Consider the following 26248-nt stretch of genomic DNA (forward strand, 5'->3'; position numbering starts at 1 on the left):
ACTTCATACAAGACAGACAATTCTCCATCTTCTCTTCGTGTTTGGACCGAGATGCATCTGACCCAGCCCTCTTCCCCTCCAGCCTTTCCTTCTGGCTTCTTCATAGCATTATCTTATAGCCCTCCCAGTTCCTATGGGCTTTTAACTCCTGAGCCTGAAAACACAGTTAAGGATGGAAGACATGGATCTAGATTTTGTTTAGCATTGCTTCATGACATGATAGTCCCTGTTACAGGGATTTACACATAACGTGCAAGAAATCTTACTTTTTCTATCTATATAAATGTGGGTTTTGGGGAGGTGGCATTTTTTGCTAATGCTCCACTTTCAGTTTGCCAGCACAACATGTTTGCCACCAGGGAAAATGGGCTGCTTTTTAGACCCTATAAACTATGAAAGGTAGGAAAGGCAGAAGAGGAACCATCCTCTCGGGAACATCATAGCTGGCTTTAAAATCCAAAACACGAGTTGTGAGATTAAATGCCACAAACTTCCAGTGGAGTGGAAACCTGAACACCATGATCTGTTTGAGTTTCAGGGACAGAGCTGGGCGTTCCTCCCGAGCTCCACAACTCTGCTCCCATTCGGGAATGCTCTACAGCTGCCACTAAGCAGTGCAGTCAGTCCTGTTCAGTGTCTATAACGATACCTTTCACTCAAGAATACAGTAATAAGGCCTGCTCAAATAAATATTTTTAGCAAGTTAATGTAATTGAGAGCAGGATTCCTGAAGTAGCTTTTTTTATTGTTGCTTATTCTTGTGTAATTCAGAGGTAGGAAGCACTTCTAGCTTGGGCTATGTTTCAATGCGGGTACACAAGCACACACAATCCCATTGAGAAGGGGAATTTTCACTGATTTTTTTAGATATTTGCCACTCGTTTAATCATGCTCTTTTCTGAATATCTGGAGGTATCAAATCAACATGCTCCTGGACCCCAGGACTGAGACATGACGTGTTTGAGAGGGTAACATGTTTGAGTGCTACAGTACATTATGCGAAGAGAATTACTGTCGTTCTCTGAGCTGGGTTTTATCAGCAGAACTTTACTGCTCAGTTAAATAAAACCCCATCCCACCTCACACTGGGGCTAAGACAGATGGGGCAGGTCTAATACCATCTTAAGAAACTTCCAATTTAAATTAAAAGCATGCCAGCGCCCTGGCTTACTGTCAGAAGAGCAAGAATTAACTTTGGTCGCTTTTTCCCTCTAAGTGCGTCACAAACATCTTCACAAACCTACTGCTGATCTCGAGACCTCAAATCACTACCTTTCAGTAACAGACAACATACAAAATCCCACTGCTCATCAGAGAACTATTTCGGAAATAGAATAATAAAACCCCACCTGCTGGCTGGTCAGATCTGTATCTAAGGCACTGGAGTCCCAACACACTCTAGGCAAATGCCTTCAACCCTGTCTGCCACTTAGAGGTCAGCAGGACTAGTAATTTGTTCACTGTGATACCAAACCTGGTGAGACAAAGTTGCGTTATGTGATGACAATATACTGTCTCCTCCTAAAAAGGAGATATCTGCTCAGAACAAGACTAAAGCAGCACCCTGCTTCCATGCTCCTCCATCCTGCAAGCCCTACAATATCAGCATGACATTTGAAAGGGTCCTGCTCTGCCCTCATCCTCTTTCCTACCAGTTAAAATTAATCTTTCAAATAAAAAAGGGCCATAATGATACCTGTGCTAACAATTTTTTATCTAAATTTCTGAGGGTTTCTATTACAATTCAGTCATTCTTCTCTGTATTCCTAAGGAGTGCGAGAACAGCATCACTTTTAAAATTATGAGCTTTATAAATGATAGCACACAAAATGGAATAAAATCCAGTGCCTTCACTTTCAGGTGTCATGGCTTAGCGAGGTCAAAAGGAAACAAGAACATCATTTGTAATCATGAGAATTAAGGAATGTTTTGTTTGCAACTGCACACCAAGGTAAAAAATAAAAAGCAACTCTGTATTATAAATATTTATCATCAGTACAGAAAGGAAAGGGTGATCAAGTAGATAGGACTTGTAACACTTGGCTTTTGGGTGTTTCCTTGAAAAGCCTCAACCGTACTGAAGAGCAGCATGCACGAGGGCCATCCGCTCCTCTAATATCCGATGCCCAAGACTAAGTTTTGGGGACCAAACAGATATTGCCTGCACAAGAGGAGGTGACCAAGCGTTGCTCCTGCAGGCCCCAGAGACCACCACGAACACACACCATGATGACTGTGGCAGAACATCAGGGCTGTGGACTCACACAGGGGGGGAATCAGCGCAGCATGCAGCAGGACAGAGCATGAGCAGCTCCAGGTGGGGCTTATCCTGGGACAAGTCATGGTCCAGGGTAAGCAGCCCTTTGCTGTGGAGCTGCCTCTCTATCTGGGCTGAGCCCTCGGCAATACCCAGGAGAAGCCTGTCTACTGGTGCGGGCAGCCAGGTCAGGACAGGCTGAAACGCACTGACCCAGAGCTGGTCAGTCACAGCAGTCTTCTCCAGCCAAGCATTGCTGTACAGCGCTCCCTGATACATCCCTCAGGAGATCCCTCATCTGGAGCACCCAGGTCCCCTTTGGTATTAAAGGCAGCACACCGTACAGATCCCCCTACCCACCTCCCCCTCCCCAAAGGCAACACTCGCACATGCCCAAGGAAGCTTCATGACTTGCAGCCACTATGTTGCATTTTGCAGGAAGAGGGGCCAAACCCCACCCCTGCCTTGCCAACACCACATGTGGGCAAGATAACATTTCTCCATGCCCGGCCTTTATCTCAACACAAGTGACGATGTGCTGTCCCTGCAGCAAGCTATAAACCGGACAGCTTACTGGAAACTCAACAAAAAGAAAATGCTAGCTGCCAGTGGTTGACCCGAGGCACTAGAATAATATTTGGATGGCATCAACTACATTTAGTTATGATTAACCAGCTGTGAGATGCAAAGCTTTAGCCTTTTACTGAATTGCCAGAATAAGGTACAAGCACAATATTTTTCTCAGGACTCGCAAGGGCCTCCATGTGAACAGCCGCAAGGTTACGGTTGTTTCAATTACGGATAGTGACTATCAAAATGTCCAGCCAGAGTGTTCCAAGTTCAAAGAAAGTACAAGAACAAAGAATTCCGACAGCCTGTAATAAAAGGAAACAACAAACAAACAAACAAACAAACAACAAAACAACACACTGAAATGCAGGAAACTGCTGCCACTTCTCCTTTGCCTCCACCATTTCAGCTTTTCCCCTTTTAAAACTCCCATGGTGCTGATTTGCATTGAGGATATTCTATACATTATCCAAACACTGTTGTGGCTTTCATCACCATGTAAGGGGGCTTGTTTTTTTTTTTCAGTCCTTGTCATTCCCCTGCTTTCTGGTATTTCCATCATTTCAGAAGCCAGATTATTTCCTGTAAACTCTTTTTTCTCCATCCAACTCACTCTCACAATACATTATTTGCTCAATAGGAACTTATTCTGTAGGTACATACAAATACAACAGTGCAAGGAATTAGTCAATGTAAGTTTAGCAGAATCTGTATTTTATCAAAGCAAAAGCTTGCAAAAAAAGCATGGGAAGTGCCCTTACATTTACTGCACAGAAACCCTGACTCTAATATAATGCTTAATACAGAATAACTTATTTTCTCAGACAACCAACAATTTAAGCTTCACACTTCTAATCAGGTACTGAGTTTTCATGGATGGAAAGCAGACTGACATCTGCCAAAACCTCCTCTACCCTAGGGTCATCAAGGGATCAGGCTATCACCTGGTGATAGGACCTGATTTTTAAACACATTCATTTCAATTTCTTACTTTCTGCTGCAGGTATTGGGTGAATACAGTCATTACCTGATTTGGGGGGAAGTCAGGGAAGAAAAGCCAACTGATTTACCAAAGGTCAGAAAGTAAGTTGGCAGCAGACTCAGAACTGCCTCATTCCAGACCAATGAGCCACTGAGATGAATCACAGGTATCTTCTAAGTCAGGTGAGGAACTGTCATGTTCCTTCAGAAGAAGACTCAGACGTGTTTTCTAATGCACACGCCACAAAGCGCCATTCAAACAAGCCCAGTTGCGATGCGGAGATTACGGGCCAAGCCTCAAGGTTGCCGTTATGCAAGGGAACCTCACTAAACCCGCCCATTTCCAAAGCAGCGTTTGCAAGGGTTAGGCGTGCATTTGCACTCACCTGTGTATTTATTTTTCCTGTGGATGGGAACATGTGCTTGTCTGCAATTCTGAACTGACCTTCTAGTACAAAGCAACCCATAACCCTAGACGACTGCAGAGAACCCTCCCCCCACACTCCAGCTCATGGCACTACATCTCCATCTGAAAATTCATCTTTACTGGTGAGAAGGATACCGTGCTACCTCCTAAACTTCTATGCATCAGCTGGAAAACCCTCTGCATCCCTGTGACCACTGGCACTTCTGGAGACCAGGCCTGATCTCCAGCCAGATGTGCAAGGAAAGACTTCTGTATGTCATTTGCCCATACAGGCAGGCTTGTGTCAGACGCAGATCATCCATTTTCTCTCAACAACACTCATCTACCTTCACAACCAAATAGCTCCACCGTCATTAGTTCCCTGCTCTGTTCAGCTGTTTCCTCCTGCAGCTACCATCTCGGGATCCTGTTGATGCACTTACCACAAAGACATAACCCAGACCCAACAGCCAGATGAAAGCACTATTGCTAACAAGGTGCTTGTCTAGTTACCCTAATGCTGTCAGAACAGCCAATTTCAATGAAAGCTTTTTGCAACACTTACAACAGGATCTTGCTCACCATGAGCACCACCGATGAGGTGCAATTATTTTTCAAGTGCAAAATTAACTGGAAAATATCCCCCTCAAAACTTTGAGTCTGTCCATCCCTCCCCCATCCTCGCCCTAGAATGCATGAACAAACCAAATCTGCTAATTTCATTCATGACAGGTTTTTCTTTCCCTGACTGGAGGAATTCAGTCTACCCAGCAAAACTTAATGGAAATCATTCATTCAGAACACGGATATGCTTCCTTCACAGGTACATTATCAAGTAGAAAGGCTTGCTCTGACTAGCTTTGCATTATATATTCCTTTTCTAATACATTATACAGGCATCAAATGTTAAGAAAAGTAGAGTAGAAAATAACTTGATCTGATATTTTTCTAATGAAAAAATTTCCAAAAATATTTAAAGCACAAAAATAAGTTCTTATGACACACAACTGAAAAATATTAAAGAGCTTAAGACAGTTTTGGACTAGCAAAAAATAAAGCGTAAACGTAGTCCCCCTTTTTTTTTAAAATACCCTATTGTAACAGCTTAATCAATTTTTAGAAGAATTGAAAAAACCTATATTCATTTATTTCATGTAAGAAACAGTATGCATACAGGTGGCAGATCACTCTCCTTAATGACAATAAAAGCCTTCCATACGTCACTTAACCATGCACGTGAAGATCCTGAGTCATCACGGTATCAATGCCTTCATTACCATCATTACAGCACAACTGTCTATGAACAGGACTACGAACAGGCTACAGAAAGCAAATTTTGATCTAAATTTCACCCACGGTTTGGTCTTCAGTGCAACCTGGAGAACTGTAACAATAGCTGGTGAAGAGTTCCTCTCTCCAGTCGTTGAATATCATTAGAACTTTTTAAACAAATTCACCTTACACAATTCACTCGCAAGAACTATAACAGCTTAAAAAACACTTAGCAAAGTACCATTAAAACGTGCAGTACATTTATTCTATATATTACAATTGCAGTTCCAAGTCAATGATTCCAAAGCCTTTTATTAGATCATAAAAACTTAAGACCAGCTTATAATGAAATTGCTAATCAAATATGAATGAATCATCCAATATGACACAATTTCTTGAATGAAAACCAGATGGAAAAGTAGTAACAATTGACTGGTTTAAATCACAAGATATAAATTAAGCCAAAGGAGCAGATATTTAATCATAAGCACTTGTTTAATGTTAAAGGAGACACTGGCTTAAGGTAGACCTCAAACCAAGCCATTCAAGGGGCAAATGCCAAGCCAGCACCAGCCATAAATGTAAATGAGATGGCTTTAGTGGAACGAATTTTCTGCTGCATCTGAGGCACAGAAAACACTGATTTCACATTTGTTTGGTGGGAAGAGGAATTAGGTGAGGATGGAGGATGACATCCCTCATGGTCCTCTTTGAGAAGTCTGGAGAATCTGTGATTTAGGAAAGCACAGGCACGCAGAAGGAAACCACGCCGGAAAGCTGAAGTGCTCAGGTTGCAATCCAGCTCCCAAAAGACCCTATTTGTTGAAGGCAACATCCCATCTTTCAAGGCCTATGCACTTTAGAATTCAAAACAAAGTTAAACCATTACACATTGGCAGCACTCTCACGTTAACTCGGCAGCGTCAGTGTTACTAGGGCTTTTCAGCTTGAAGTCACTTGGTTACAATTTTTATTTGTATACTTGGTGAATTATGTCTCAGCCTAAATAATTTTTGGGTTTGGAGCTGGTTTTTTGGGGGGCAGGGAGGGGAGCAGGGGGGAAAAGCGACAAAATCAGAGGAAAGGTCTATTTAATCAACCAACGGCAATTTTCCAGGTCAGCATCTGGAAACGGTTACAATATTTTAGGCATCACTGCACAAGCCATTCACCTGATATTCCCTACACTGCCCAAAGACAAAGCAGAGCCAAATATAGCCCTGAAAATCAATATACACTGGGGAAGAACCTCTAGGATCTTGATAAGTGCATCTCGTGTCAGAAGAGGAATTCCTAAAACCCTGGGAACGGAGGTGGCCACTAAGCACAGACCTACGGCATCTATTTTCCCTTTAGCGATAAACTACCCCAAGTTAATTTTGGCATAAAGCACCCCAGGGATCTCCGTAGTACAGAGCACACCAACTAAAAGGGAACGTGGACCAAAGCAAACATGCTGGTAATGAAACAGTTTCTCAGCAACTCCTTGCTCTCTTACTCCAGCTAACATGCTCATCCATCTAGCAGGCATCAGGAGATGCTGATGGAAAAGAGGAGTCGAGTACAGGGTGTGTCAGACCACTCTGGCCATAGGATAAGTGTTATCTTGAAAAAGTGAGGGAATTAAAATAGAATTTATAAAAACCCCAAACCCTAAGATTTCATCTTGATTACCTCTTTAGGGCTGCAGATCTAGGTGAAAGACTCAGAGCTGAAACACACATGGCAAACAGGACACAGCACAGTCACCAACAGATCATATTTGAGACACACAGAATCTTCTTATGCAGAATGCCTCAATCTATGATCCACTTTCCAAGAACTATTTATCGTTTTTCATTCATCACACAGTACTGTTATTTTTAGAAGAGACAGAGGCAATGGGAAGAGATTACTGATTAACAATTCAAGGGAGCCTTTAAATGTCTGCTCCTATAGTGCCATCTCCTCCTTTCCCAAGTCAGAAAGTTTAATGTAAATACCATCATGCATTCAAAGGCTCTTCCCTCCATCACCTGCTTTTATATAAAAGCAAAAGCACAGAACAACCTCTCCTTTGGTAGGGAATCAGGGAGAAGAATTATTTTGAAAATAACACTTTGTGAACAATCTGGACTAAGCAAATCTAGTGAAATCTATAGTTGATCACTGTGAATTAATGAACTAAACAACGTGAGGGAAGAATAAAGAAAAATAGCAAGTTGAGGCTTGCGTAAAGCAAACTTTTCTGCCGGTTACCTTTCATCTAAGAAAATATCTCTGTATTCAAGTACTTAAGATTTAAGTGCTGCTTTCAGCTTTTAAAAGCGGAACATGTTGTTAATAATTCATCCCACCTCCTCCGTTTAATAACCGTTCCCTTGTGGGTGAGAAAGGAGGTGACAGCTAAATATTTTTTCTGAGAAAAAAAAAAAAAATAGTTTAGGAGCTGCGGGCTCCTGTTCTTCCTACCCCACAGGATCAGGACATCCACAGACCATGTTCTGGGCAGCCATCAAAGCAGTCCCCACTCCAGCAAACGCAACTCAGCAAGAGAAGTGGTTTTATTCCTTGCAGTACTTGGATGCTGCAGTTCAGGCAAGAGATGGTGCCTCATCAGGCTGGCCAAAAAGCTCATCCCTCTTGCATACAACCCTACAACAGCTGCACAACCCTACAACGGGCACGTGCCAATGGCGAGTTAGAGTCATTAAATTATCATAGGACTATGACCCACAAAACGTGAGTTAGGGTGCAATATTAGTCCAGGAAAGAGGTCCTGAAGCTTCAATTTCCCTGCTACCCTGCAGGGAGCTGCCCAGGGTCTCTAGATGTGGCAATTCCCTCCACTGTCCTACATAAATAACCCCAAATTCGCTGACCACATTCAGGGTGTGCTGCAAAGGGCTTTTTATAAAAGCACAACAATACAGAAAGTCATCTGTGGAAATCTGGGAGCTAGCTGAAGCATTACACAAGGCTTTCCTTGCTCAGCAACAGGTTACGAAGGTGAGCTTTAGTAGTACCTCTAGCTGGTAAAACACTTCCTTTATTGTCATTGCATGGGCTACATTTTGTATGTCCGGTTTAGGGTTGGAAATAATACCTGTTGCAATAAATACCAGGTTAACTCGATTTTAACTATCAAGGCTCTAAGCTATACTAACCTGCAGTTTCTCCGCTATCTTATGCCAGAGCATCTATAAATAAGCTAACAGTAGGAGAATAAGCACACAACAATTTAATCTGCTTAGTGTACGGTTGTGACATCAAAATGATCTCTCAAGAACTCACTTTTAATGATAATTGGCATTTTTTTGGGTGGCTTTCCCCCTCGCGCACCCCCGACTCCATGGAGGATAGATCAGGATATTTTTAACATTAAAGGACTAGCCTTTCTGCATATGAGCTATACTTCTGGGGCACAATAAAACCATATGCCATTCCCGTACTAACATGTCCCGGTGTGAACAAGGACGAGCAGGCTCTTGTCTGCGGAGCTGCAAGCCTGTCGGGAGCCCCGAATCCTAGCTGACCGGCCAGCAATCTGAACCTGCTTCAAAGCCCCATGGCACCACGCTGATTTGGTGCCTTTCTGAAGCAGCTTTTGAAGCAGACATGCTATAGAAAGCAGGCAAGTATCTAAAAACACAGTGCAGTGAGAGGGCATCCCCTTCCTTTGAAGGGATAAATTAACAAAGGCGCAGTATTCAGCTCTGTTAGACCAACTGGACTACCACTTCTTCCACTTAGAGACAGGGATTAATCTCTGATTTCAAAAGCCTGTAAAATCATGTAACAATATTAGTCCAGAGGCTCTTGCAAACCATTTATTCACACATACATCAGTTTTTTTTTTTTCTTTTTCTTCAAATGAATGTGGAAGTGAGACTGGGTAATTAGATCCAGGAAAAAGAAAAAGCAGGGAGCTGAAATCTGCTGCATACTCCTCTGGCTGCCCCTGACACACTGCCCTTGCTCTTGTCAGTGTCAGATTCAGAAAAGCCCCAGTACCACGCTGGAAGAGCTATCTGGAGGGCTGAGCAGCAGCATTGCAGTATATGCAGCAGCAGGAGGTCAGCATGGCCAGCAGCAGCAGCCTGGAGGAAGAACAGGGGATCAGCCATGTGTGGAGGAGTTGTTTTGGACAGCCTCATGTAGAAGATGGCAGTCTGCTCACCACCATTAGGACACCTCCAGTCAAACCCCTCTTGCTCTTACAGAAACTGCTCAGCAGCAGCCACCCTCCATGCTTTAACCCACTAACTGCCAATGTTTTGCAGGAGACCTCTACCAACCCTCAAAACTCATCAGAAAACCACCCGATTGCTCCCTCTAACATGCAACATAGCCTCGCAGACCACCAGTGGTTTGCAGATGACAGAAGGAGCACAACCTCAAGGCGGCATGCAGCAGCTTTCCACCTGATCCACAACAGCAGCCAGAGAGAGATCTTCACCTTAGGGGCAAGAAGCCCAGAATCTTTTCCTCAACCTCTACATACATCTGTATTCTCCAATGGATATGTCCCAACGCAAGCTATTTGTCAGCTGCACTCAACCACAGCAATAAGTTATATGGTTTCACTATTATTTTTGTCACAACTTGGGAATGCATTCCTGAAAAAACAATGGAAATGCTATGGGAAGGGGAATTTATTTTCTAATTCAGTAGTTGTACTGTACAGAGACATCCCCAGAACTTCACATTAGGCCATAACCAGCATATTGGAGAAAAAGGTCCAGCCAGTTGAGACTGTTCATCTCAATTTGCAGGTTTTTTTTACTTCAAGTAAAGCTTTTAAGTTCAAAAAGGCCTAGTTCACATCTTACCTAGTTCTAGCATTTCACTTATATATCACAGCTATCAAGCTGTTTTCACATTTCTAATGCTAAAGAAATTGCTTAAGGTTGTATTGTAACAAAAGGAGCAATTAAAAAGTTTATACCAACAAGAAAAACTGAAGAGACTTACAGGAGTTAGTTAACTAAAGTACTGTAAAGCACAGCCTTGTAAAGAAAGAAGACTCATTCTACAAAGTAGGCTTAACGATAAATCTAAAGGATGGTACCAACAGTACACAAGTGATGTTTTCAAGAGGATTATCTACAACGTATCTAGATATTTACAGTCGAGGTCTTTAAGACTGGCCCCCTAGCTTCACACTACGGAAATGGAGAGCATTGCTCAGTTCAAAGGACAGGGAGCAAAAGTAAGAGGACAAGAGAGCTCTGTCCCTCCCTCCTTATATATGAATCAGTCCCCTTAGGCAGGCTGCAGCTAAGTTCACTACTAAAAGAAGAAGAATACCGTAAAACACAAAAAATATTTAAAAGCAGTATGCTAACTTGCAGAACAATTCCTTCACGTTTCTGCAAGCGATCCACTGCCACCCATCAAAACCAGGCAGTAGCCACCTCCGTGCCCATGCATCTGAGCAGCTTTCTCTCCTACTAAACCCGGCCCCTTAATCACTGTGAGATTTTCCATGTAACATTGACTAAATATAGTCTGTGTAGTGCTTGCTCTGAAGAGCTCTGAATTTCAGCAAGTAAAAGTTAAGTTGCCCCTTCCTCCCCCGGGCCAAAGATGCAGCAATATTCTGAAGCCAGAAAAAGGAAAGCAGCATTATCAAACAGATTATTATATTCCTGTGCAAGGTGTGGGTTGTGGGGGTTTTGTCTTGTTTTACTTTTACAAGCAACTAAAATTCAGGAGCACCAATTATGGGGGATACATTTTTGAAAAGAAATTGTTTCCCTTCCTCAAATTAATCCTTAATTTATGCAAAAAGCAAGGAGGGAAATCATCTTCCTAAAAACATACCTTGCCAATGACTGAACTCCATTCTACTCAACCCAATTCACTCCTAAAATGGTTTCATAAAAACGTTCTAAACATTTTGATTTTGTATTTGATATGCTTCCACAGCACAGAGAATCTTCAGGACCTGTATATCCCTCTCTCACCCTTTTACATCAGAGAACAACAACTAACAAGGATCAAACTTGTTCACTTGGTTCACGGTGAAAAGAACACATTTTGGTTTCCTACAAGTACACCGCAATGATTTTACCTTAACTACAAAGGTAGCTCTAGGAATAAAGGCTTATCATCTGCTCAAGTTTATTCATCACGAGGGCTACAAATCAGTCACTTTAGCATAACAAGGATGGGATAAGGTTTTAAATGGAATATCCTAGGACACGATTAAGCAATTTTTTTCCTTAAACTGTTTTTCAACACCATTATTTCAGCCATGCCTGAGACTTGGAAAAACACCCCACAAACCCACACATAACTTGTTTTTCCCAGAGCAATACTTGGTATCACTTTTTCTTTCTTCTCTCAGAAGGATCTGCAGCAAATTCCTAAAGGCAATAATGATAAAAAACAGACAGAACAATGGTTTGCCCAAGTGAGTAACTCCCTCAAACTGACAGCAACTTTTAACAGCAATTTTAAAAAGCCATCAGGATACATAGGTATAGGCAGACACCACACTTGAAAGCCAGCCGATGAGCCACTGCCGAGATCAAGGATATTTGCTTGCATTCACAAACATGCCGAAACATCTTTTTGCTTTTTGCCAATCACTGTGCTTCCAGGTTTTAATTACCGTTTTGCAAATCAAAACATAAGCTAGACATTCCCAGCCCATGCACACGCTGCAGGGCTGAAAAGATTACTCCAAAATTTAGCAGAAACTGAAGAAGCGTAGGGTCTCCAGCAAAAAGTACATGGGTGACCACTGTCCAGAGCCAATGCTGTTTCTTGCATAAGGTCACATTTTCATTCCCAGTCGGTCCTACCCTTCGCCCATTACATGCACAACCAGCCTGAGCTTTCCAGCACGAGACAGGAATTCCCACGGCTCAAACACTGGTAGAAGTCATTCAAAGAGACATTGCTCCCTATCTCACATCCCCCCCACTTAGCCTGAGCACAGCTCCCCAGTGATAGCTAGCTCTTTCTTTCAGTAGGCATACAGGGAAGCTCTTAAAAGTTCTCAAAATGGAGTCCAAACACTAAGAATTCCATAAATCCTGTATGAGTCCATAACACATTAAAAAAGCCTCATTTCATTCGAGGAAAAATAGTCAGAGCACGCTGAACTCTACCACCAGGTGACCCAAGTTGTTAACCATCATCAGCCTTTGTCCTGAAATATCAAAAAAGGAAACAAATATAACAAGCAAAAACGCAATCAATTAAAAAAAACCAAAAGACTAAACCCCATCACATCCACAATACTGGCCACTGACCTCCTGAGAGAAAAGAGGACTGTGACTCCTCTTGTGCAGAGCCACAAAACTCAATCTAGCACATGGATATGAAATGGGGAGTAAAACCTTTAAGTTGACCTGTGTTACCACCATAGTCTTAAGATTACTATCTCACACAGGGCTAGGAAAATATAACCTCTCTTACCTGATGGACAAGTTTTGGAGCACAGGGAGGGAAGAGAGATTTCTCAGAATCCAAAGCCAAACACTTGTAAACAAGGATCTCTTCCTTTTTTCCCAACACAGTAGTTCTACCTCCTTAAAAGTTTGCTTCCCCAGATATGCATGTAAGTCCACGAAAATCTAGGTTAGGTCACAGGCCATCCCCCCCCCCCCCCCCCCAATCTACTGAATTTGTTTTGAATAAGCTTCGTTTACATTTTTCCAACTTGCATTACCAGAAGCGCTTAGATCTTCTGTGAGATCTCTTCCTTAATATAAAAGGACCTAAAGGCATTTTGGAAGGCAGCAGAGAAGGGAAAGTTGGGTTTTTAGCAAACTCGAGCTCCTACCTAGAAAGTAGATAATGCTTCATATATCCTATCATCCATAGTATAAATCTCTCTGTTTGCACCTGGAAGCAAAACACTTTTGGAAGAGAGAAGGGGGAAACACAAAAGACAGCAGCAGATTGCTTTCCATAGCATTTCATGTACTGCGACCAAAACTTTGGTTTCCATCACTTGAAGTGCTGCAATCATGAGTCATAAGTTCTCTCTCAGCTCAATGAGGAGCAGACAGGCTCCAGGATGAACACTGTGGCTGCTGTGCTTACTTCATACCAGAAGGACAAGACACAAGAGATACCATAGCAGGATCATATGAGGGAAGAAAAGTGAATAGCCCAGAGCTCAGCCTGATACACTTTGATCAGCCTGTGTTTAGCTCCTCATTTCAACACAAGGAGACTCCTCACCTTAATGGGAGCAGCAACTCAAAACCCTACTTTGCTTCACAGTGCTCCTTTTGGGCTGTGAAGAGACTGGTAAGGTGCTACTTTTTTCTGCTGTCCTCTCCTTTCTAAGAGAAAACAAGTAGCTCCAACCAGGTTAGGCTCTTAGACCCATGCCAAGGGTGAGGGCTGAGCTATTTAAGACTCCCAAGGCTGCTGTGCTCCATCCTCCCTCCACTCCCAAATCCCACTCGCCCAGCCTGGGAAAGTAGATGTGTGCAAGTTCTAACAGACTTTGTTCCAGCATTTTACATTTGCATTCTGTTCTCCCACTTGCAAGATAGAGCTGCAGAATACTTTACTGCATTCCCAGAATAGGAACAACATTTAATAAAAGTTTCTTCTTACCAGAGCTAGGCATGTGGTTCACTCTAGGTGGATTCAGCAGCTCTACTGGCTGGTCTCTGCCAGAAAGCCCATCTGGAAAGAGAAGGGAAAAAAAAAAAAAAAAAATCACATCAACTCCTTGGTTAGCTGAGCTATTTTAGACATTCCAAGCAGGGAAAAAAAAAAAGCTAACCAGTTACCAATGTAAAACAGAAACACACAAGTACCACAAATCAACAGAAACAAGAACATTAACAGGACAGCTGTGTAACAACTGCTTACACTAAAGCATAAAATAGAAGATACTCTAGCCCAAATTGCACTCAGGTTTACCCAGTCTTTAAATCCACAACCAGTATTGATCCCAGTCCAGGGAAATAGGCACGTGAGTTTATAAACCTTACCATACAATAACTAAATTGCAATTCATTCCTTGCTCAGAGAACTGAGTGAGTTACGACAGAAATACAGCCCTGTGAAGCGAAGTTGAAGAATGGCTGTAATATGCCAGGGAGATGTTAAGGAAAACTGACAAATCACTGCAGGAGATTAAAATGCATAGACATGCATAACAAGCCCTGTTTTGCATAAGTTTGGATTTCAGAAAGGCATTAAAAACATACTTTGTAAATGATATGCAGAAATTCGCCTTGCTGAAGCAGTTCTTTATTTAAAATATTTCAAAGATTGTATCTTGCATGCAGGTAGAGTTAAAACAGAAGAACACAATACCTACTGCTGTAGACTGCCAGACCAGATTTTCTAGTCACCCATTCCCTTCCCATCTGCCCCCCACCAATAAAAGTTGAAGCAAGAAATGCTAAATTATGTTTTCAGTACTCAGATTATGAATACTTGAATACAGAAAACTTATCTCAAAGTCGTTTTTTCTACTGTCAATATCTTCACCTTTTCCAGTTTTGTCTTGCTAGCTCTAATGCCTTTCTGCACTCTGTGCTGCAGCACAGATACGATCAAGCCAAAGCCTGCCTGGAGACATCCAAGAAGCCCATCTCTCTCAGTCAAAGCAAACGACAGTATTATTAAAAATGCTAAGATGTCTGTGGAACTTTAAAAAACATTTAAAAAGTCACACTTTTCTTCTCCCCATTTTCTCCATTCCCGGTTTCTGAAGAGAAAGCACAATTGGGTCTTCTCCATCACTTGCGTAGGTTTGCCTCCAGTGACCATACCCGAGAATCAGTGCAGCCTCAGGCAATACGTCAAGAATTTAAACTATAACCATGCTGAGTTCTCCTTCTCAAACAAGTAATATAGATTACTCAAATTCTAATTTCTTCTTTTTGGCTTTTTGTTTGTTTCTTCTAGAGCCAAGAGTGTGGCCAGGCTTGCTGTACTGGAGTGGGCAACCTACAGCATCGGTGGCAGGACACTTGGCCAGCCGAGCTTCACCTGCACAAGGAGCAGCAAATGGCAATACAAGACTAGGCAACGGGATTGAAGGGATAGAGTGAAACGTCACTATTTTAAATAACATTCAGCCATCAGCCTCTCGAGATTCACAACCCAGTGGTCACTGCAGATCAAAGAGAGTAAATGGATAGCGGAAAAAATATGTTCCTCCGTGGTTATTAAAATGTCAGCTTTTACAGCCTTGTTTTTCCTATAAGACAGGCACTTGCTATCTCAGCCCTCACTCTTATTTTATAATTCAGCAGTGAATTGCAATCATACTTCCTGCTGAAGCCTTTGCTGAATACACCAGCATTACCCAGGGACCACAAGCAGCTCTCCAAACTCATCTTTTCACCCTGCCAGTGGCTTTTTAAAAAAATAAAAAAAAAACCAAAACACCACAAAAAAAAAACTCCACTGGCCTCTCCTAGCAGCAATACAGCAGTCACTCCAGCAGCCAGCCGGCACAGTACACGTACCCATGCCGGCACACACCACAGCTCGGCCGGAGGCATCGTCCAGGAAAAGGGAGTGCGCAGCAGGGAGAGGCGAGAAGAGCCCCACTCCGTGGGGCTGAATGGGCCTGCCTTTTCCTGGGGAGCTGAGTAGTTTCAGCTTCTCCACTGAGCTACTTCAGATGAAGATGTGCCTTCAGAAAAGGACCCATCTACAAAACAGAGCCCTGTACTAGCAGTCCAGGTGCTCTACAAGACAAATCCGGGTCAGTTTTGAAGAGGATATTTGCAGCAAGGCTGTTGGGAGCTGCTAAGGTGCCCTTTATCATGCTAAATCCAGCAATTTTGAACAAGTGACATATTAAACAGCAGTACAAAGCTGCTGGCAAGGAACAACTGATGAAAGCCCACCCATTCCTAGCGCCAGTCTGCAGCACCAGCCATTTCAGCAGGATCACTTGGCTGGCCAGACACCAGACAGGCACCTGCACAAAGCCAGCAACCCCCTTTGAAGCTGACCAAACTGATACAGGCTTTTTATTTTGTTGTTTACGTACTTTCTCCCCCACTGTTGGGAATTTTCAGTCTCACCAGTGCATCAGAGATCACCAACAAAAGTGTTGGTTAGTGGGTATTTATAGGACTTCTTTGGTTTTGTTTTTAATTCTTAGGAAAAAAAACCCTACATTTTTCAAGGAATCAAAAAAAACCCCAACAAATCAGAAACCAATGCTCTTCAATCTTTGTTTCAAAATGAGTAATAGACTAATCAAGAAAAACATTTAAGAATGTCTTTTAAAGCACTGACACCTTAAAAACTGGAAGTGAAACCAAACTATGTAAGACCGAGGTTCTATGTATTTGCTGTATTGAGTCATTAAAAAAATAAATCTCTATTTGTTTAAAAACAAGAAAAAAAAGAGGCAGTTTATCAGGTGATATTTGTATAAGGCGTCTCTTCTCCTAAGCTAACCTAAAAAAAGGTTAAAACAAGATGTAAACATGCAAGCTGGCATCGCTTGCCCCTCCTGAGTGGTAAGCTGTCTCACACCCTGAGCACAGTAAATGCATGTGCCCAGCAATCACAACACAGCAAATATGCTATCAGCACAAGTTTATTACCTTTTTTATGTTTCCTTAAAAAACCCTTTTGGTTGGTATGTCCAGACCATAATTGTTTCACCCTACTTGCTCTTGGTAACCTACCACCTTCTTTCCCAGCCCTCTGTATCCTCCCCTCTCATGCAGTTTGCAGACAGGTACCAGAAGGTGCATCACTTCTGGCTGCAGGAGTGGAGCCTGCACATCAAGGCAGGCCCATTCAGCCCCATGGGATGAGCTGGGACATGGCTTGGGCACCTGCATTCGCTCCCTCTGCAAATACACCTCCACCTCACGATGGAGAGGGGTGAAAGCACAAGCCTGTGGGGTTGCTGTGCGGAGGCTGCAGTGCCCATGCAGCACCAGCACATCCCCGTACTGTGGTGGAGGCAGTAGCCTCCCAGTGGAAACAAGCATCCTCGGCATCTCCACAGAGAAGCAAGGCAACGTTGAAGACTTTTTCATTTACTCACTTTCTAGAATCTAGAGGAGTTTTGGGTTTCTTTGTTTGTTTTTAATTGAAGTAGCTGCAAACACACACACACTCTGCTATATTGCTCCCCATACACATACCTCCTCTGGTACTACAAAACATGAGCAGCAGTGAAAAAGCCAGGACCTTGGAGATATTTCAAGCTCATTTCATATAGCTAGTGTGCCTCACTGCAGAAGCGGTACGTATTTCAGAGCAGCCCAAGCTCTTTAATCAGCCTTTCCAAGCAGGAACTCAGGTGTTGTCCTTTTCCCAGCAGCATCCCAACAGCCGTAGGCCAAAGCCAAAAAACTCTTACTCCAGACACCTCCATAAACGCAGACAGAGTCTATCTGACTTGTTGTCAGGATACTGCAGGAGATTCCCCAAAAATCACAGTTCTACATCAGGTCAGCCACTTAGGGTGTGAAACATTCTTTTGTTCTGGGTTTTGGCTTTTGCACAATATCTGTATTAGTCAAAGCTGTGATGGTTCATAACATCAATGAACTTCACTCGACAAAAAAACTGAGCATCTTGGACTCAAAACTTTGCTGCACATGCAGAGTTAGCTTGGCTTTTGAGTCCAAAAAACAGAGAGGAAAAAAAAAACAAACAACAAAAAAAAACAAACCAAACAACCCCAGAACACAAAAATTGGCCTCTCAAAGCAGTTAAACATTCCTGTTGTCTCCTACAAAAAAAAAAGGCAAATAAATCTTTTAATTTCAAGAGACTAGCCGATCAGTTTGTTAGGAAAGACAAAATACCATTGCATGTAATGAAGCATACTATCTACTGCCAACACAACACTGACCAAAACACACACACACCCCCAAATAATTAAAAAAAAAGCCCCAAAAAACCAAACTAAAGCAACCAAAACCCTCACACCTTCTGAAAGGAGCAGAAGAGTCCCTTACACCAGTCTAAAGAAAGGCTTTAAAATCATAACTGTGCTACATCAAAATTTCATCAGGTACTAAAATCCACACACCCAATCTACCAGGATTCCTCCTTTGCTGCCCACAAAAGCACTTGCTTTGATTGCTTCCTTCTGTCTCGAACAGATAAGCTAAATTGAGGTCAAACTTTTGTGGGAAAAAATCCTGAGAACTGACCACTGGAAGATGGAGAGGTTTGCAGTCCTAAACGGTGATTAATGTGCTCCATACAAGTTTAAAAGAGGAAAAAAAAAAATCCCTATGTTTTGCATATTCCACCACATTGCTTCACAGTTCCTGATGCACCATCACAATGGAGATAAACTGGTCACTTGGGGGGATCTAAGCCTCAAGAAAAGTGTGTTTTCTCCTACTGCTGCACTGGGTTTTCTTACCACCATTACTGCAGCCTCTCCCTATATCAATTGCTGTATAATTGACCTCTGTGCAACAAATGAAAAGCACAACGGTTTATGCCAATGCTAAGAACACACCAACACGGGTCTGGGTCTGCAAATGCCAAAATGAATACAATCAGTTTCCATTACAAAGAAGTTTTACCTCCTACTTTACAAAGTATTCACCATGTACCTACAGAGAAAGCTCTGGCAATTAGAAAATTACAATTAAAAAAGCTTCAGAAGACACTAAAATCACCTGTGCCACACACACTAAAATTTTATCCCTGTTACTGCCTAGAAGGGATCACAGGGGTGTTTCTGTAGTCCCCAGAAAGCAGACAGGGATGGGAAGCAGTTTGTCTTTCTGCTGTGGACAGGTGAAGGAAGTGTGAAGAGGTCAGAACATGTAATGGCAATTTAACTCTTAGAAGCCACAAACCCTGCTTTGAATAGTATTGAGACAAACCAGATTACCTGCAAAATATTTTGCAAGCTCTCTACTAACCAAGTTTTTCCTAAGCTACTAAAAATAATTGCCAAGAAAATGCCCTCTTGAATTGGTTCTGTATGAGTCAATCCAATGATTTCACCAAAAATATTAGAAAACAGCAAGAGTGAGTTGTTCTGGCTCTACCAGGGAGTCTGAACTGGGCAGATTAATCCCAGGGCTGACGGTGGCTGGTGATGAAATGATGCCTGTAGACCGTCCAGTCCAAGATGCTTGCAAGGGAAAGACAAACTGCACTGTCCATCGAGCCTGGATGGAGGCAGACACCAGCCTGATTCATGGCTCAAGTTAGAGAACATTTAGTGTAGCTTAATTTCCAGATGGGTATTCCTACTCATTAATTAATAAGATGAAGCCATTATTCATTGACGGGAACTTGAACAGTTTATTTTTATCCTAGTCTGTTCCAAAGAGTTGTTTAAGTTATTTTAAAAATATAGCTGGGACAGGTTTGGAAGTGGCTTGATTTGCAGGATTTAAACATGTTGAAAATAGCAACACAAAGAAAAGATGGTTAGTCTACGCTCCAGAATAAGACAGAAACCTGCATGGATAAAAACCCTCAGAAACGATGAAGCAGCAAAACAAACAACCACCTCCAAAGCAAAACCAAAAGAGACAAGGTCAGGGAAATACAGCTTTATTACTTTAAAAAAAAAAAAAAAAGAGAGAAAGGGACAAATGAACAAAAACAAAAGGTTGAAGCATTCACTGAGCTGTTACAGAAAACTAAGCAGCCTTACCGTAATTAACTCTGATGAGTTTAAAAATGCAGGCAGAACTGGGAACAAAGAGGTTATTTAAATAGTTTTCCATGTATTCAGATCTTTCAACCTGGCGCAAATCAACCTGGCCTACTTGAACTCCTTGAGTAAAGTGATGGACAACCAACAACTATCTTTACAGGATACCCAGAGTAGAGGAAAAGTACTACAGAATTATAGAAGTAAAACTTCAAGAGAGGCAGGGGAAAAAGGCAGGAGGAAGAGGTACAGAAGATGAGTGTTATTGACTAGGGTTTGATTTCCTGAGAGAAAATTTCAAAAGGCAGAACAAAAATCAGGTAGCAGGAAAATCAAGAAGGATCAAAGTGAAGAAAGCAGGCAACAGATTTATTTCTTTGTCAGTATATCTAGCTGGAAAACTGAGAAAAAAAGTTTTTATTTTAACCAAGTTTTATAAAAAAATATTGAGAGGTTACATGGGGCACATCAGTAAAGAAATCAGGTCTCCATGAATCACTCTAAACCAAGTACACACCTGGTTTAAAAAGCCCACCCAGTCATCATCATCTTCTGGATCTGTTACATCCAGCAAATTGTGGTAGTTCACAATTTACTGGTAAGAGCAGTAAAGATGCATTTAAAATTCAGGCACGCCCTCACACCACAGAGATCCCCCTTTGGAGCACAAGATACAGAATTCAGCGACAAGTTGGAAAATGGACGATGAAAAGTCAAATGATTAAAACCCTACCACCTTAATGATGATGATAATAACAACTGCAACAACAATGGTCAAATGTACAATTAAAAGATGAAAAACACCTGGCAAAGCAAGGATGCAACAAAGAAAAGCCAAAGGACTTCACAAAACTAAGCATCCACCATTTGGCAATGATGCATAAGACAAGTTCATTCCACTATGCATTAGCAGAGGCATATGCAAGGCAAGGGAGGTCATTAATCAGGGACAGTGACAGCTTCCGTGGCCAAAAGCTGCCCTTGGTTTTAGATTCATCTCCAGAAGATGAATTGTAGGCAATCAAGGAGAAACCTCTGAGAAAAGATTTTAAAAAATGAGATAGAAGATCTGCAGAACTCAGTAGTTTTTCCAACATCAACCTGTTCTCAGTTGAGGGAAGACTGTATAATGGCTCCGAGACTTTTTCAGGATGACCAATTATCTGCTAACACAGGGAGTTTTGAGACGTCTTGACCAAATATCTTTCTCATCTTCTTTAATCATATACTTTCTGGACAACACTTTGCTGCACAGAGCAATCGATTATTTCTGAGTAGGCAGGGAATTATGCCTCCTGTAAACAAGTCCTAAAACCTAAGACCTTGCCATTGTACTGCCAGTCCACATCCTCCACAAGAGGCAGCTACAGCCACTTGCCGTTCACAGCATCAGGTTCCTTTCCAAGCTGGTTTTGGGGTAGGCTTGGCACACAAATTGCAAGACCTCTGATGGACTCTACCATTCTCAGCAACAGAGTAGGATCTAGAGCTTCTTGTTCATATAGTTCCAGTTTCTAGATAAGAAACAGGAGTGCAGAGGAAAACTGTTGAGCAATACGACATCCCAATAAGACATCTGCAATAGTCCAAGTGATCATTGTTTCTTTGAAAGCCACTTGCAAGGCAATTACCAGATTACTTTGATTATTTTTTCACCAGGAGTATACAGCTCAAAAGCTTGCCCCCATGCCTTCCAAGCTAAAATAAAAAGAAGCTGTAATTTCTTGGTGCCCAATCGATAAAAAGCCTCAGGCAAAACAAGGCGGCTGACAGCAAGCCCTGGATAAATAACCATCAGTTGGCATCTGAGAGACTATCCCAACCACATCCTTTCAAGACCATGCATCCACATTTAAAATTAAGCTTTCGCTAAGGACAGAAACAAAGGGGATGCTTCTGGATCAATGACTCCTGAATTTGTAGTTGTCATCAAGCAAACAATTACCCTGTTCTCCACACTGCTTTCTAGTAAAACAGTTGTGAACCTGTCTTGCAAAGAAAAGAAAGATCCTTTCCCCTTCTTTCCAACCACGCCACCTTACCATCTGCTTCACAGCACAGCTGAAAGACACTTCAACACAACAATACTGCACTTCAGAGGAAAGCTCCAAGACAGGCTCAGCCTCACAGTTACCTTCACACAGGAGATGAATATGTGTATGCTTGACCAGGGTTACCTTCAAAGCCTGTACAAAAAGGAGCATCGGCAGAATCAACTTCCACTTTGCACCGGGAGCGGGCTCTTGGAACAAGCCCCTGGCTGCCCCACTTACCATACTTTTCCACATCCCTTATTTTTGGTTGCATCATGGAGCAGTCTGAGCACACAGACTGGATTTTGGGGGGGATATGCCTCAAACTCAACCCAAAACACCCAGCCTAACATGTTCCAGCCACTAATGGGGACTCACATCTGAGGAACTGGACTAAATTCAGTCCTAAAGCAAGCTTCAAAACAACCCCACGCAGCCTGTGTTTGACCCCATCAGCATCATCCGCTGGACTCCACAGAGCTGATCCTCTGCATGGTACTTGCTGTCACAGTCATGAGCTGTTCTTCTTCATGCGTTCCCCTTCCCCCTGATTAAGGTTGCCAGTAGTCTACAGACCAGCACAAGCCTCATCCCTTGTCATCAGGCCGTTGTCAGCAGCTTATACAGAAGTACATGCTGTGAAAAGTGAGAGCTCCTCAATCTTACTGGCACTGCCCAGGGAGTTACGTGCTGTCTCCATTAGACATGTGAGAGCATGGCAATTTCATGGACCCCTTTCAGGCCCAAGAACACCTAGTTTTTTCCCTGCTATCAGTATGTATGTATCACAGTCACATTATAAAAAGTATCTTGCATTTTATACACGAGTTGAGGGGTTGTTTTGCTGAACAACATGCAAACAGTATTTATCTGCATTACTTCTTTGCAGGATTTGGGGTGGGTGAGTGGGTGGTTCTGGCCAACTGCATCGCCGTATTTCTAAAACCAGACCGTGCACTAGCCTTGTAGCCTTGGGATACGAGGCAGCTGAAATAGGATCGCTGAGGGATAAAAGTCTCTGCCCCTGACCACTAAGCACAGTCCACTAAGCCATCCTGACTTGCATATTAATAGCTATGGCATGTAACAACAAGTTAAAATATTAGTCATGAGAACAGTAATTATCATGGACATATTATTTGTCTACTCATTTGAAATTTACAGAGAAAAAAAAGTCCTCAACATTTACAAGAAAGCAATTAAGGCAGCAAATGGATTATTTCTCTTTAAACCTATGAGAAAATGTTCAGTGCATATTTCCTCTCTAATTTGTCTGCACTCAGGAATCTATTTTTGGAAGTCTCCCTAGACTGTATTGTAGCACCACATGTACTGTAATGGCATTTTAATTAGCCCAGAGAGCTGGAAGATGCACTATGCATCCGAAAGAGAAGCAGCCTAACAAAATGAGAGCATCCTTCTCTTCTTTGAGATTTACAGCAGCTATCAAGTCAAAATACCAATTATGGTTTCAATCGGAATCAACTGCAACTGCTATAAAAATCCAGTGCATTGCAACAGCCTATAGAATTCAACAAAAACAAATGTAGTATTTAAACACTATTTATTCATACTTTAAAGGTAGATAGTAAAAATCAAATGCTGCAGATATCCACAGGCAGAACAGTGGATAGGAGGGGAGACAAAAAAATACATATATTGAAGTAGGGCTCTAAATATGTTCATTTTTGCTCTGCACATATAATCAAGAAAACATCCATTTAAATGAAAGCTAATCCAATCCTGTTTGTATGGGGTTGGTTTGGGTTTCTTCTTATTATTACTACCACCACTATATCTAATACCCAAGCTGACCACCTTCTATTGCCAATGAGTGACATAACGCATAAACATCATCAACACAGTCTTGTATATATTTAATTTGCCATAATTCTGACTTCTTTTGATGCAGTATTAAACTAGGTCAGGCTGATGTCCATCGCAGTTACAGAAGAGGCTGACATGTCTGGAATCGTAACCCTCCTTCATGCCCTTGACAATACTGATTGCTCCAGAGACGTTTGTAGGTCCAGTTGTCACGTGGAGGATACACAGCGCTCCACTGAAGCCAGAAGCAGAGCACAGCACTCAGCACCTTGCAAGCAAGAACTATGATGGATTTTAAGCTTTCTCTTGCATTATAATCCACATGAATATTTTACAAGAGTCCAAAGATACTCAGGCACAACATATACAAGAGCTTCACACTGCTTTCCTACCTAGAACCTAGTAAAGATAAATCCAACAGATCCCACTCTGGTTAACATCAAGGTAAAAGCAGCACTCAGCACCAGTTAATAAGAAAAGCAAACTTTAACATATTACTATAAGTTATCCTAGAAGCCAAACACCTAAGATGTGTTAAAACAGGAAATGCTGTGGTCCTCAAGGTGTTTACAGATTAATATCCAAATGACAATATGCTACTTTTCAAATGCCAAATCTTAGAAGTGCTGTGTTTTACTTCCTATGCCATTGTTTTCTTTAATTCATTGCAGTGGGATGATAACGAAACTCCTACTAAACATGACAAGTCTTCAGTCTCTTCAGCAGACTGACAACTTCATCTGCACAAAACTTGAAAGATAAGTGATTTTGGAAATCCATTGTAATAAAAAAATCTTTTACATGTAAATGCAAGAAAATGAAGGTCTGTGGTAACCTATCCAGTAGATCAAAGAGATAAAGCTCACTGAAAATGGTCTGACATAATTACAGTGAAAAGGAATAGCTAGCCATTTCAGTAGACTTGCTTCCCCCTGTGGGCAAGGAAAGTCACAACCCCCTACAGCCAAGCCTTTCCACCATCCCCTGGACAGGTGCAGCATTAAGTGAAGAAAAAATAAGATATAAAGGAAAGAATTACCGCATTAAAGAAATAGCACGTACAGTACACTTCTGATGTGCATTCTCCCTTTTAAGCCAAGAATATCCATATTTAATGCTGTTTTTCATTCCATTCTTCTGCAACAAGTTTCAAAATCAGCTCATTTGGTACACAGAAAATAACCACAAAGTCCAATTATGGACAACCTCAAGTACGCACTTGCAGCAGAAACCGAATAAGTAGCCTACATCTTGATCACCTGTCGCACCTTGGCAGTCTGAGAGATTATTCTGTCTTACTTGGGCAAGGTGGAAAACCAAGAAACACACCTGTGCCTGCCCAGAGCCATCTTCTTTCATACACATAATGTCACCGTAAGCATGCCACGCCAGGCCAGGACTATGTCAGAGATTTAGCTCTGCTTTAAGCTTAGCTTACCCAACCATTTCCCAGAGCCTCTCTTCTGCAGCCAACCTCAGAAGGTATTTGGTGGTGAGCATCCAACACCTTCTCTTGCCTAGCGCTGCCTCAAGTTCCAGAAGGACAGCTCAGGCTTTCCACCACATGGAGAATAAAACACATCATTGTGCCCCTGTCTCCCCAGAATCCTGCTATGCCCTGAAGTTAAATCCATCTCAGATGAGATGCTGCACTCAGACCAACCTGGTACCTTTGCACAGCCTTTCCCCATTATTCCAGCCTTATATAATATAAGTCAATTACTATCAACACCAGATAGCAGGAAAATTGCCCCAGTCTACATCTTCCTAAATATAGCAGCCATTATCTTCCAGCTTTAGGTAGTCTGTATATAATAGCTTCATGTCAATTCATGTACAGTTTTCTAAAATTTGGACTTCAGATATTTTTAAATCCTGGAGAAAAAAGTAAGAAAAGGAAAAAAAAAGACTACCATTTCAAAGCATCTAAAAGTAGATTCCACTTTCACAGACTTGGTGGAACTGCAATTTCCCTGCTTGCAATGAAGAAGCTGAGACTACACTGTTTATTACTATAAATATATTCATAGATATTTTCCCTGGCATGAAGCACTTTAATTTTAAAGGCAAGAGATTCATCAATTCTTACAGATAGCTTCATCCTTACTTCTTTTATTCTGTCAGTGAGCACACGCTCCTGGCAAGAGTGGAGGAGGGTACAATCTGCCACCATCTGCAGGGTGCTATCCATCTGAATAGGCGACTGTCCTCAAGAAATTATTACTGTCCAAGCATTAAACTTAGCTCTGGAATATTACGTTCAACCAACAGACTCTTCCAAGGGCCATCCTGCAAAATGTTCCTGTTCCCTTCTAAGT

At 42.0% G+C, this 26248-nt stretch overlaps 1 protein-coding gene across 7 annotated transcripts in view; it reads right to left on the reverse strand.

The window, feature by feature from the left end:
* Window positions 1-26248, reverse strand: part of HDAC4 (histone deacetylase 4) — a 262455-nt gene that overhangs the window by 144088 nt on the left and 92119 nt on the right. For all 7 annotated transcript variants that reach the window (XM_075094174.1, XM_075094175.1, XM_075094177.1 and 4 more), the window contains one exon: window positions 14052-14123. In XM_075094174.1, the coding sequence (XP_074950275.1) occupies window positions 14052-14123 (72 nt within the window). The remainder of the gene's footprint in view (window positions 1-14051; window positions 14124-26248) is intronic.

The sequence above is a fragment of the Phalacrocorax aristotelis genome, chromosome 5 (assembly GCF_949628215.1).
Source record: "Phalacrocorax aristotelis chromosome 5, bGulAri2.1, whole genome shotgun sequence".
Classification (NCBI taxonomy): domain Eukaryota; kingdom Metazoa; phylum Chordata; class Aves; order Suliformes; family Phalacrocoracidae; genus Phalacrocorax; species Phalacrocorax aristotelis.